We start from the raw sequence: 13,682 nt of genomic DNA, 5'->3' as shown, positions 1-13,682 counted from the left end.
AGTACATCTGCTATAGAGGAGCCACAGCACGCACTTACATGCATGTTCTGCAACCTCTCCTACAAATGCCAAAAAAATCCCAACCCAAAACCACAAAAGACATACTTGTTCCTTGCAGGTTTTTGTCTAGCAGCTACCATTACTTTTCCACATCACTTACTGTTAGTTCATCTTCGTCAGAATTGAAGAGATTGTCAAGGTCAGTGTAAGAGACCACTAAGTCTGTTTCATGGAACAGGCTAGTTGATGCAGTGCGAGCATGAGCAGCAATACGTTGGGCATCTATAAAGAAAAACAAACGTTACAAAAACACTGGCAATATATATTCATTAAAAAAAAAAAGACATCTTAAGAACTATTTCCATAGCTGGGGGGAGGGGGGAAGTACATTCTCAGTTCCACTCAACTGTCTTACACATAAATGAGTTCCCTTTAATTTTATAATCTTTGGATTTTATAGCCAACATTTATTTGCAAGATGCAACAAAGAAAATGTGTTCCTAGCAGATTCCTAATTCTGAAGGGACAGAGAAATACAAACCATAAAGTAAAAACTTAGTAGCATATTAGAATCTATTGACTATTCAAGAGATCATTAACATAGCACAATTAGAATGGTGGGGGGTGTGGGGGGGAGTCTCTTTACCTTGCTTGACGGAAGGACTAAATAGAGACATAGCATCCTCTCCTTCATGGGATAACACTGTAACACTAGATGTCCCATCCTCAGCCTATTAAAAAAAAAAAAAAAAGAGGTAGAAAAGTTTACTTCAATTAACTGGGGAGGTGAGGGGGGATTTTATTTCCCTAAGGGTACATATCAGAAGTATCAGGTTCTCATTAGCCAAGGTGTAGTCTGGGGGCCTGCTTAGTGGTACTTGCTTGGGGAGAAAGGAGCTCGAAATAGAGACAACATGCTAGCAACACGCAGATAAGGATGTGAATTTTAGTTTTTGTGTTGGGGATAAGTTTAAAAAGCAAGCTGTGGATTGTTGCTACAACACGTTATTGAAAAACACTTGATATCAAATGCTATACATTAACTGTACTTACTATTGAATGAAACTCTCAATACCAGAAGTGCATACAGACACAACTAGTCCTAATATGCAAATTTATTTCATATACAAGTTCCCAATGCAGTTATATTTTCTCCTTTTTTGGAGAGTGTACTTTTGTTTTAAGAAGCCACCTCACATAGCTCGTACTGGCTAAGGCACAAGAAAAGAAAAATAATTCAATTCACTGCGCAGGCAACTCATCAGAGTTCACCTCACCTACCCCCAAACCTTTCCACACGCGGACAAAGCACTTGCCTTGCTCCTCTCTTCCCCAAGCACCTGCCATCACCCGTTTCTACAGAAAGGCTACTGAGCCAGATTGATTTTTGTCATGATCCAGCAGTGTTCTCCCAGTATAAGCCATAAACCCTAACGCAACAGGGCCACCAGTGTGCCAAAAGAATTTTAGGTGTAGTGCATGCTGCATAATTTCATTGATAATTTCTGCTAAATACTTTTTCTTTTTTTAAATATACTTCTAAATACATAGAGAAGGATTTAAAGTATATTTGGTGACTACAGCAATTTGTTTTAATCTCATCACTGATTTGTATCCTCATTCCTTTACTCACCTTGTGTTTCTTCCCGGCTTCCCTCTCAATATTCTGCCTATCTTTTTTACTATCAGGAAATAAGAATTCCACATCACCATCAACGAAGGCATAAGGATCGATTTCAGGTTCCTGGTCAGCTTCCGTTGCTACTGCCGCTAGGTATTGGTTTTTACTCTGATACTGTTGCACCAGTTCATCTGAAACCTTTAAAGGTTTCCTACATTGCACCATTAATCTGAACAGAAGAAAAATAAAAATCACAAAATATTATTTCTCATTTATTATGTGGAAATATTTTTGCTACCACACAGCCTTTACAAGAACACCTTCATCTTCCCTTCCCACTTTCTTCCTTTCCACCCCAGCTTCAGAAAACTTTTTGGGAAAAAGATTAAATCATTAGTCACTTAATATAACCTCCTTACACACGTCAGATACAGCAGTGTGATTCATTCTGCCCATCTCTCCTCAAGCACTGTCAATTCAGATAAAGATTAGTAATGTATCCCAGGTCATAGCTGTCATTTGTTATAAAGTACAAATGTATTAAACCATCTATATCCACTAAGAGAAGCTCACGAGGTTAAAAAAATTACTCATTGCCATTCCCCCATCCACGTCCCATAAAATGATCAGAAAGAAGTTATTAAACCTGAATTTTCCATGTTTTAAGAGTCTAATTCCTGAACATTTAATCCATTTAAACGTAGAAAGTATGCCTGCCCTCCCAATACCTGCTGTGTCCGACACTACAAACAGACCAACACTGTTGTACACACACAGCCTGGCTCTCCAAAAAGCCCAAGCAATAACCCCCACTAAAGCACACAAATGCCACTATGTTTAGTAGTCATTTATATTACTTCTATCAATACAAATGAAGCTGCAACACACCAATATCTAATTTACTGATGAGAATAACAAAAACACATTTGCTTTTGTCAGCATTTTTCTTCTCTTAACATTTGCAACTAAAAATGGAGTTGGTAAGTACACAGAAATTAAGTTTTTGTGTCAGGATTATTAGTTTCACAGATGTAACATTGCACCAGCAAAGAGACACTGGCAAGTAGAAAACTATGCTATAACTATTAGCTATACATATGCCCCTCCACCTTCTGCCACTAAACAAGCTGTATTTTATGTATCCCGGTATACAAAAGGCACCATGTGAGGAAGATATTCCTTCAAACGAGACCAGTATTTCAGGAGTATCAGACTAATGTAGGTACACACTTTCTTCTTGCTCCGAGACCCTCTTCCTCCCAAACAGCAACAGAATGTCCAGTGAGAAGCATTTACAGCAATGTCACGCATGAAGTGAAAAAGGAGCATTGCAAGGATGAAGATGACAGAGGGATATTTGAAGTCCAAACACAGGTTCCAACATATCTATTCTTTCCCTTCTCAAGCCTCTATCCAAAAGGAAATGCTACCCCAGAAGAAACTAATGCATCTCACAATTAGTGGGGCTTTTGACAGCCTAGATGCAGACACTAATCTGGAGTTTAGAATAAAATAGGCTTAACATTTCTCCTCTGAGACACCAGACAGAAAGGGAAGTCTGATACAGAACAATTTAAAGAGTTCAACCTTGAAATTCTGCACACAAAAAGGCAGCGATTCCTCAGAGTCCTCCTCACTGCCTTGTACATCCCTGTCAACTACGTGGTATGAGCAAGAAGAGAGAAAGATTCTTAATTTGTCATAAGGCTTCCTAGAAATAAGCTTTCCAGAGAACCACCTCACAGCTAACAACATTTTCAAATCCATCCACCGGAGCTGGTCATCCATGCTCAATAAAATCTTGTTTTAGGCATGACCACCACAGCACGACTGTCCCCAGACAGCAGTGCAATGGGTGGCACATTCTACGATTCTAAGCTTTGGTTAATGAACAAGGGTTTCCCATATGATCCAAGGTCCAAGAGCAGTAACAGCAGGCACACCAGGCACTTGTTTTCTTGACAACCTCAATAACCTCAAAAACCTTAAGCCTTTTGAACAGCAACACAGAGAGAACGTGCCATGTGCAAGACCACCAGTTTACGTTACTTGTTCCACAGAGAAATTGCTGATATTAGAAAGTACTTGCAGCCTACATTAAAGTTAACATCTTCCAGGAAACCAGATTAGCTTCCTCATTGTTCCCATCAGCCATTTAAACACCAGCTTTCAAAATCTAAGAGCTCATCTGAATAAAGACAAGAGCAGAACTGAGGCAGAAGAAACTTTCAGAGGGTAAGCCTGCAGCTGAGACCATCCGTGCTTTCTTCAAATAATGAACCAAGTATTAAAATAAGGAAGTGGTTGGGGTTTTTTTTCGGGTGGGGGGGAGTGTGGACTCAGACACATGGGACAGGACACTAAGTCCCAAATAGGCATAATTTGGCTACAGATTAATTTTACAGTGGAAAAACAAACTTCATTGCCATCTGCTAAACCAGAGTTCTAATGAGAAGAAGCTGGAAAGTCTCACTACATATTTGTCTGTGCCTTGTGCTCACATTTCACAAGTATTATCTTCTTGGACAGCACAGATAGTTACACTCACACACTCAGCATTACTGCTCGAGCTGATGAGGACAACATTATGCTTTAGTGACAAGGTTGTTTATAATAAGAAACTACTGCCTTTGGCCTTTCAGTTTCCTCACTTTCTCACATTATTACTACAGTATAAGGTACTACTTACTCTGTAACTGATGTTACATTTTCCTGTCCAGCAGGTGTTACTGGATCGTCTCTTAACTTATCATTTGGAAGCTGAGGTGGTAAGAATTCCACATCCTTTTTCTTTGGAACTTTATAATACTTCCAAGTAGTATCAGCTTCATCTTCCTCCAAATTCACTGCAGTACCAACATACATCGTAGGCTCTATAACTTCAGGAAATTGAGCTGGAAAAGGCTGAGACAAGCCATCAAGTCTGTCTTCCATTGTTTTTGTGGGAACCAAGGGGTCTGGTGTTGGCATCTGGTAGAAGTGTTGACTCTGAGGAGTAGAAGGAGCTTTAGCTACCCCTTCATCAACTACGTCACACGGGTGAGGACTAAGTGGTGGTGGCTGAGGTGAATTTGCCATTTCAGCATTATGCATCTGAGGAGTCTTTGCTACATCATTAGTTCGGATATTTGAAAATCTCACTTGACTGTCTGGTGCAGTCATCACAAGCCTCTGACTCGCTGAATCGGCCTCCATGGCAACATCATCACTGATAGATACACGATGATGAAAAGGAGTCAAAGGGCGTTTCTGTGGCTTATCCCCTTTGTCTTGCTTCTCATTTGTCTTGTGCTTTGGAGCTGCTTGCTGTTGTTGGCCCACAGGTGGTGCCTGCCCCTGTTGACCTGAATTTCTTGGTTTGAGATTTTTGTGCCTGCAGAATTAATACAGGGGAAAATATTTCACATTAATCTTTCAAATACGTCTATCATGTTCTTTTTCCCTAGATAAGAACCCACTTCTAGGCCACTAAACAGCCAATTATAGAACTCTGAAACTGATACCATTCTGAAGTGAAGCTGCCTCTTTCTGACCGTAACTTAATATGAAAGACTTGAGTAGCATTGCAAGATTTCAGAATACCATTTAAAAACTGGAAAAGCTGTCCTATGAGCCAAACACACAGTCCTCATAACTGAGGACAGTATTTTATAACTGCTTTTAACAGAAATAGATAGTCACATGAACACGTTGACGCTTTTAACTTCTGCCAACACTGACGACTCAGTAGAACAACATATGAATTAGTGAATGACTTCTTGAATTCAGGCATCTGTACTAACCAATAGTGCTGTCCGGGTTTCTATGGGATAAGGAGTGGAAAATTGACATCAAGAATCTAGAAGACAAGCTCAGTCCTATAAAAGTTATTATTTTGAAGCTTTTGTAGCTATTTACCTACAAATTTAGCAAGGGCAGAAAAAAGAAAAACCTTAATGTCTCCACTGCATTAGTGCAGTTAGTTTTTTCCAGTATAAATGCACTTGAGCTTAAACATTTCATCTTCAAGTTCAAGATGCCAACTTTCTAGATCATCTGACAGAATGAAATACTAAAGTGTAGAATGAAATGTTTATGATTAACTGCATGTACATCCTTAGTGTCTGGCTATTCTTTGCCACTCTTCCATTAAGAAAGTTAAAAAGGATGTAACCATGTAACTTGTATTAAAAAAAACCAAAAACACAGGATTAGGCAGGAATAAAATGTGAGTGGTATCAAAATCGATTTTTACTTTAAACTCTCATACACGTTTTTCGTTGCTTTGAATTCAAAAAATGGAGAAAAATAAGGGGTTTTAAGCCTTTTCAATTTCTCTTTAGGCAACTGCATATTTCTAATACACATCTCACACAGTTAATTGATTGTTTTCTCTTAACTAGCGCTATCGTATCTAAGTTCTGCTTGAACAGAATATTTAATCTTCCTGCATCTCCCAGCTCTTCTCAAGACACAAGTATTGCCACAGAACCTAAACCAACCATTTCAATAAAGGAGGAAAAAATGTGTTTCTTTCAAAATGCTACACCATCCAGACATTTTCATTATTTTTTTTTTTTTTTTTTTTTTTTAAGATTCCAATATTCATTGCAAGGTAATCCATGTAACATTTAAATCAGAGAAAGCATTTAAACCTTTACAACACTTCAGTCACCTAAAGATTAGTATTCTGCCATAAGTACAAAAACTGAGAATTTACTGAAATTAATGTTTCCGTTTATTTTAAACGCTTGTATTAACAGTCTGTGTCAATGCAGAGTTTCAAAACAGAAGTCATAACAAAAACCGGAGGTTAATTCAGAATTCCCCCTTGTATTTTGATCCTCCCCCCCACTAATATAAAAAATATATACTGGCAATCAACTCACAGAAAAGTGGTTTCATATACAACCACACATGGAATGCCATATTTCCCCAAAAGTAAAGCAGGTTTGGGGTTGGTTTGTTGTTTTGGTTTTTTTCATATTCATCAAGACACAGTGCTGCAATCGTCTTGCTGTGATTAAACACCTTTCTCCCTTCAAGGCTAATGCCACAGCCCTCTAGAAAAGGTTCTTCATTCCTAAATAAATAGGCATTCCCTTTCCATTGCAGCCCGAGAAAGTTGCCTATGAGATAGTTTCTACCCATGTACAGGCCTAAGGAATTCCAGCTTAAGACTCAGAAATTGTCACTGAGCTGCCAGTAGGTTCACTCAGATGATTCACTTGAATAAGAACTCTGCATTATCTTATTGGGCAGAGTTTCAAGACCCACAATGACGTTTAGGATATGAGATACAAATTTTGTTACAGCTTTCCTACAAGCAGCTATTGTTTAATTACTCCTAAAGGAGTCATCACAAGCCCTCTCCTGAGCACTTCAATCTCAGTGTACATTGTTGGACTGAGGGTTTGCCAAGTACTGTACCTTGAACAATTGCAATTCGTCCTCTGCGTGGCTTCAACAAAATCCCAGGATGCTACCTTGTCAGCTGTCTCTTCATCACACAAGCCATTTGATGTAGCAGAATACTTCCTCCTATGATTCAATATCGGGAGAGTTATTTGGGATCAATAGATGTTCTTTCCTTCTGTCAAACCTCAAGAGCAAATTTTGTGGCACAGGATTCAGCAAAGAAATTATAAATAGCCTTTTACTAACATATTAAACTGTGAGCTAAAGAAACTACTAGTTAGGAACAAATTAACTTCTTTAAAGTGTTTTATTACTAAGAGTAAAGCACCTCCTACTGGCAGTCACAGCATCTTTAACGGAACTACTTTCTACAACAAACGCACAAGATACCATGGGTATTTTTAGCTTCACAAAATGAGTACGTACTTGTTCTGTGCTCTGTTCATATTGCATTCTTGCCAAACTCTGTCCACCACTTGATTGGCTAGCTTTCTAGGTATTTTGCCACCATGATGGCTAGTACTGTCAGAGATAAATCCATCAGAAACTGAAGAAAACTTCACCCATTTCTGGGCAGATTGAGCATCAACTGAAAAGCAGCACCAGAGGAAAGAGTTTTAGGCAATGAGGCAATACACTCACAACCACTATGACTCCAATTCAGCCACCACAGGAACACCTCAGGAAGAAAAGTATCTTCTTAACTCAATGTTAGGAAATAAAAACAAATAGAAAATTTAGGTATAGTAGCCGATTATTATAACATGTTTCCCTCTCATAGGAAAAAAAAAGTACCATATATGTTTATGTTATAATTGGGCTGGCTACTCTTGATCTTCCAAGAAGCTATAGATCTGAAAAAGAAAATAATATTGCTCATACATCAGGAAAATTTGAGTAAAGCTACCTGTTAGCAAATTTAACAATATTATTCAAAAAAAGCATGAAACTAAGGTAACAGAAGACTGGGGGAGGGCTGGGGGGAATAAACAAAACCTCTTCTGCACAAGAAGAGCTGTATGTAAATCCACCTGAAACTATCAGTGAGCCTTACCCGCTTTGACTTAAAGCTGCTTACCATAACCGCTACTCGCGCACCCTTCAGAGGGCACACAGCCTTACTAGAAACTTAACTACCAAGAAATCTTCCTTGGACTGTGAAAAAGGCTGAAAACATTACCTTGCTCGCTAATGAGGTTTATAAATTGCTCACTACCTTGCGCACAATGAGGTTTATAAAGCTGTGCCAGAATGCACACAAGCACACACAGAGAGGAAAAACAAAACAAAAAAATCCTTGACCACAGAAATTTGAAGTACTGGATAACAACATCAGCTACAAACGCAATCCTCATTTCAGCAACTTACAAAAGTGTTCAAGTTACTTTTGCCCACAACTGAACGATAAAAATTGGTTTTACTACAACAGACTTATGACTAGAGCAACGGGATTTTTGATAACAAGTCAGTTGACCAGAGAATATCTGAATCCTTTCAAACAGGAAAAGCCATCAAAACGATTCCCCACATACACAAGCAAATTTTATTATACCTGTTTGAACTTCCTCTGGGGATGTCGGTGGGGTCAGAGTTACTGAAGACATGGCAGGATCTCTTGTGGAAGCAGGCACTTGGTGGACACCCAAGCAAGTGGTAGAACAGTGCGATGCCCCTACAGTACTAGGAGCTGGGATGTCTGTCTGAGGAACTAGAACGAAGCACGCTGGGTATACCATTCGCACACCAGCTGAGAAAAAGAACGAGTCGATTTTACAGTTGTACACCAAAAACTTATACTTAAAATCACCAACAAATGTCTCATTTTTGCCAGTCACTCATAAGTTTAGGTACCCTTTCCACCTACTAAGGGAGCATCCTTGGACAAAAGGTCTCTGTTGTCACTCTTATCATTACTTTATGATTGATTTATACAGAAGACTTGGGTGAATGAATAAAAAGGCCTTTGCGTATACAGGCAGAGACAGCCCTGGCATCTACATGCTACTACTTGCTTCTACCATTTTATTTTATAAAGAATACTAAGAAAATGCTTTTTAGTATCTGATGTAAAACTGACAATATTCCCCTCCCCGTCATCATCAGGGTCTCCAGCCATCGCTGCAATACAAGCTTGTAACACTCATTACAGAGAAATGATTACATTAGTTGGCAAATCAAAGGTCAATAGCCCACAGCAGAGGAACAAACTGCTGCATCCCAGGGGCTTAGATTTTAGGAAGAGCAGCAGATAAATGCGGTGCCTGGGTACATTAAGTTCTCCAGCATTGTGGTTTTGAAGACATCCCTGAAAGGCACGTCTGTTCTGTTTGAATTTGCACAGAATCTGAAACAGTACAACATGCTTTTGATGCACCTCAGATGTCAACAGTGATAGTCTAAGGTTTTTTGATCGTCTCTTATTTATGTTAAAAAATAATCGTGCTTCTTACAGCACAAAGAAAAACACCTCCTACTAATAGGTTTGCAAAACCCACTTTAAGCAGCAACTCATTTTAAACACACCTGAGCATTAAACAGAGAAACAAAAGATCGACAGCAGTTGCAAATAGTTGCAAAAAAGAATAAAATGGGGCTATTTTGCATTCAGAATTTTGCAAGACCTAACCAGTTCAGTAATTAAAAAGGTAATCAGAGCACTCACCAACAAGGACTTCGACAGCTGCTAAAGAATCATCCTCCCAATCCATTTCTTCTTGTTTTTCCTCAGATCCTTCCTTCAGGTTAGATGTGACAGGATAGAATTGTTTCCATTCACCAATAAGCTTTTTTGTCGATGAATCAGAAAGCTTGAATGACTGCCCTGTGAGCGTGCCATTTAATCCAAAGGGACTTAGAATAACTAAAAAGATAAATAAAAATATATTGGAGATTATATCTAAACAAAATTCACTCTTCCCCACTGAAATAGCATTACGCTTATATCAGCCACACCAAATAAACAATTTACCATCGTAAGTCAGAATGAAACCTAATCACATTTTACTATACTGCACAAGTTTTTGGTAATAGGTACACATTGTTAAGTGTGCACGTACTGTAAGAATCAAAGTACCACAATAACAATTACAAATTAATCTATTTAAACAGACAACAAGCAAGTTTTCATCTTGGCTAGCAAGGAGTCACTAACATACAGGTGGGATAAAGAAACACTATTTCAAATTCTGACAGTTAAGATGTTTCCTCATCCTTTCATTCTGCTTGGTACAGTTACAACAACAATGTATACGCAGGGAAGTAATCTGTTTCGTGTTTAGTCTTGTCCATATTAGGAAAGCGCAGCTGCTGTTAAATTGCATTCAAAAAGCAAGTTTGGACACTGAGCATTAACAAACAAGGGCAGTGTGTGGTCATGCAGGAGAACTGATTTCTATAGCCAAGACAAGTGTGTCTAAGACAGGGAAAGATCAAACAGCCCACTAACCAGACTCAGGCCCCATCGCTCCTTTGTCTTCAAGAGCATAGCCTGCATCTGCCGGTGGAACCAAAGGAATTTACAGGCAAGGAAGAGCCAAATAAAAAGGGGTAGGGGGAGTGAATAGGTTAAGTACATTGAGTCAGAAATGGATTTCTAAAAGGGGACTTGATGAAGATACGTGGGCATTATAAAGCATGTTGAAAAAGCAAAATATTTAAGTCACCAATAGGACAGTACTTGGAAATTAAGTTTATTGCATCATCAAGAAAAATTATTTAGCTACGTGCCAAGAGACGAGTATGGAAATCATCCACCTGCAGAAGAGCTGAGACACACCAGCTGGCTTCTGACTATGTCAAGACGGGACATTTGGGGAGAACGCATAATCAATACAAAACAGATAAAGCCTCTGCTCCCACTTCCACTCTGCCAGAAGTCCTCATTCTGAGCAACTCAAAAGATTTATTTTAATACTCGCTACTGACTGGTCAAACCTACCTTGAAAAGGGCTGTTGGACTGCTGGGCGAGAGTGAGATGCTCTTCACTGAGCAGGTACACGGGTTGGTGCTGGCTGATTTCCACACTGGTGCAAACATTGCTGTCTCCGTGTAAGAAGAAGGTGAATGAGCAGGACAAATGCTCGCTGGGGAAAGAAAAAAAAAAAATTCTTAAGTATAGAACTTCAAATAAGTTGATGGTTTTCTCACTAGTTTGAAGGCATTTCCTCTCCAAAATATTCATTAAGGAAGTAACCAAAAATCCCTTCTATTCAAATAGCTGGAAAACACTAAATACACGTTCCCTTGGAGCATTTACAAAGTATTCCAGCATTAGTGACAAAACCAAAGATCAATCAGTTAGAAAACAACGGACACTCAGTTTTCAACCTCTTTAGACTAACATTTTATATCTTGAAGCCTGGAGGAAATTTAAAGCACAGGTTTTTGCAAGAGAAAGAAAATTAACTTAATACTTTTATACTTTATATATTTATTTTAAATCTATAAAATATTTTTGAACATATATTAATTTTAATGAGGTCATATCTATGTTCTCCTGTCCCAGGTCTACTAAGCAGTATTTATATTTTAAGATTTACATTTAATATAGGCCAACAAGCAGGAAGAATGGCAACAGCTTTGAGAAGCACTGGGTTTGGTTTGGTTTTTTTTAAATTGAATCTTATCTTCGTGCTCCTGAAGCCAATAAAGTAACTAAAAATGAAATCACATACCTACACACAAAAGGGAAGATACAATCAATTTAAAAAACCCCAAAGCTTAAGTCATTGTTAATTAAAGTAATTAAAGCAAGTAACAATGTTTAATATCAGATGCTTCACTAATAGCTTCTCTCAGTCCAGAGTGCTTTAGGAAAAAAAAAAAACCACACACCCCAACAATAAACATATCTTCTTCATATAACTCTGAATTAAGTGCTGTTTTCACGGTGCTGTACTAGTCACTAGTTACCAACTCCATGAAATCTTCCACCTCCCAAGATCATGCTTCAGAGATTTCCCATTTTTTGCAGCTCTATTAGCTGTTGTTTTGTTACAAAAATATAGATAAACCCCTGCAAGTACAACTATCAATGTTTTATGCTGCATCCAAATCAATTCAGCGGTTTATATAAAATATATTTTACCAATTTTAATTAAAGAGCAGGAATAGAGCAGGAAGGCAAAAAAAGCAGATGCCTGCCAGGACACCACAGGAGCATTACATCTTCATACCCAGTTCCATCTGAAAAAACTTTTTTTTCTTTTTTTTTTTTCCTATTTAAGGAAGTTGTACAGGCAATTTTCAGTTATATTAGCTACAAGTTATCTCAAGTGCCTGCCAGACTAATGCACTCCCATAGGAAGAGAACAGATGTTTAAAAGCAAGAAGATGCTATTCACATTGGACATTAAATTAGGTCCACCAACTCAGGAACAGAAGAATGAAAGTCAAGGAGAACCTTAAAAGTACTTCATAAACTACTGAACAGAAAATAAATCCTTCTCCATAAGGAGGGCAGCAGCAAGAACCTGCTCAGTCTCAGGAAAAATAAAAAAAATAAAAATGAAACAAGTTGAGAGAGACAGACTAAGTCAGTCAAAATAGCAGATACTAGTGCATTTTTTTGTAAGGTCAAATGGAAAGGACACTCCATGAACTACTGTATAAATGCAACACCATTTCCCCAAAAATAAAATTAGACCCCATCAACTAACACCCAGGATGGTGTGCACGCTCTCTGACCTCATGATATGCTTGCATTTCTCAGTCTACGGCATAAGAATGTAAAGCAAGTTTTGCGTTCCTGAAAAAGACACGCAGAGACCTCCAGAGCACCAAGAACTGACAAACTCCAAGCATCTGAGAACACTATTAAAATACAAGCTCCACAGGAACCGTTACTGGACACATCTTCAGTGTCATTTCCAAGATGTTGCTTTCCTCCACCAGCAGGTAGATGGTGGGACAGTAAATAGTAAGGGGAACAAATAAAAAAAAAGGTTTCTGGAATTGTCAGAGTCTGTTCAATCTATGAAAACAGAGACAAATCGGTTCACTGACTCTTGCCCCAAAAAGTGAAAGAGCAGCCACTGGGGTAGTCACCACAATGAGGAGAAAGAAGGCCAGTGTTTGCCTACCAGCAGATTTCAAATTAGGGACCTAAAACACTTCAAGGATGAGAGAACGCACAAACCGTTCAAGGAGGAAGAGGAAGCACAGCATGTTTTTTATTACAGTAACTTAAAGCTGGTCATGAAGTGAACTCAATGAGGAACTGCTCTAAGCGGCTGAGGGATAACAGTTTTCAAGGTGCATCAAGTCTGCGGTGGTATGCTCATCCGCTGTTCAACTTTAATTGTGGTTTAGGAACAAGAAAAGCCAGGTCCAGACATCTAAGTGAATTATCACTATTCATCGACAACTACATCGCACAACCGCTTCAGTAATCCAACTCTGGACCCAACGCTCCCTGCAGATGAGATAACATACTGCTCAGGAATCCCAGTTAGTTAGTTTCCAAAGGCAAAAGTTAGTTTCCAAAAGGCAGCAATGATGGAGCTAAGCATCTTGTTGGTGATTTCAAGTTCAAGTGAAGTCGCACGGTTAGCAAACACCACTAAATTCCTATATGGAAATCTGATTAAACTTTAATCCTTATGCAAATAGTTGAAGACTGATTTTCAAATTGAATTTTATTTTAAAATCATATTGCATGGTTTA

General features: G+C 38.6%; 1 protein-coding gene across 2 annotated transcripts in view; it reads right to left on the bottom strand.

The window, feature by feature from the left end:
• The window catches only part of MED13 (mediator complex subunit 13), a 54,404-nt gene that overhangs the window by 16,468 nt on the left and 24,254 nt on the right, over positions 1 to 13,682 (bottom strand). The window contains exons 4-13 of one of the 2 annotated variants that reach the window (XM_074593921.1): positions 10,956 to 11,101; positions 10,464 to 10,511; positions 9,681 to 9,878; positions 8,571 to 8,765; positions 7,445 to 7,607; positions 7,031 to 7,141; positions 4,311 to 4,994; positions 1,634 to 1,850; positions 647 to 731; positions 161 to 282 (exon numbers count right to left, since the gene is read on the bottom strand). In XM_074593921.1, coding sequence (XP_074450022.1) covers positions 161 to 282; positions 647 to 731; positions 1,634 to 1,850; positions 4,311 to 4,994; positions 7,031 to 7,141; positions 7,445 to 7,607; positions 8,571 to 8,765; positions 9,681 to 9,878; positions 10,464 to 10,511; positions 10,956 to 11,101 — 1,969 coding nt within the window. The remainder of the gene's footprint in view (positions 1 to 160; positions 283 to 646; positions 732 to 1,633; positions 1,851 to 4,310; positions 4,995 to 7,030; positions 7,142 to 7,444; positions 7,608 to 8,570; positions 8,766 to 9,680; positions 9,879 to 10,463; positions 10,512 to 10,955; positions 11,102 to 13,682) is intronic. The other variant, XM_074593922.1, reaches the window with a different exon arrangement.

Source organism: Larus michahellis, chromosome 7, assembly GCF_964199755.1.
Source record: "Larus michahellis chromosome 7, bLarMic1.1, whole genome shotgun sequence".
NCBI lineage: Eukaryota > Metazoa > Chordata > Aves > Charadriiformes > Laridae > Larus > Larus michahellis.
The sequence above is the reverse complement of the archived record's forward strand: the minus strand, read 5'-3'. Positions and strand labels throughout refer to the sequence as shown.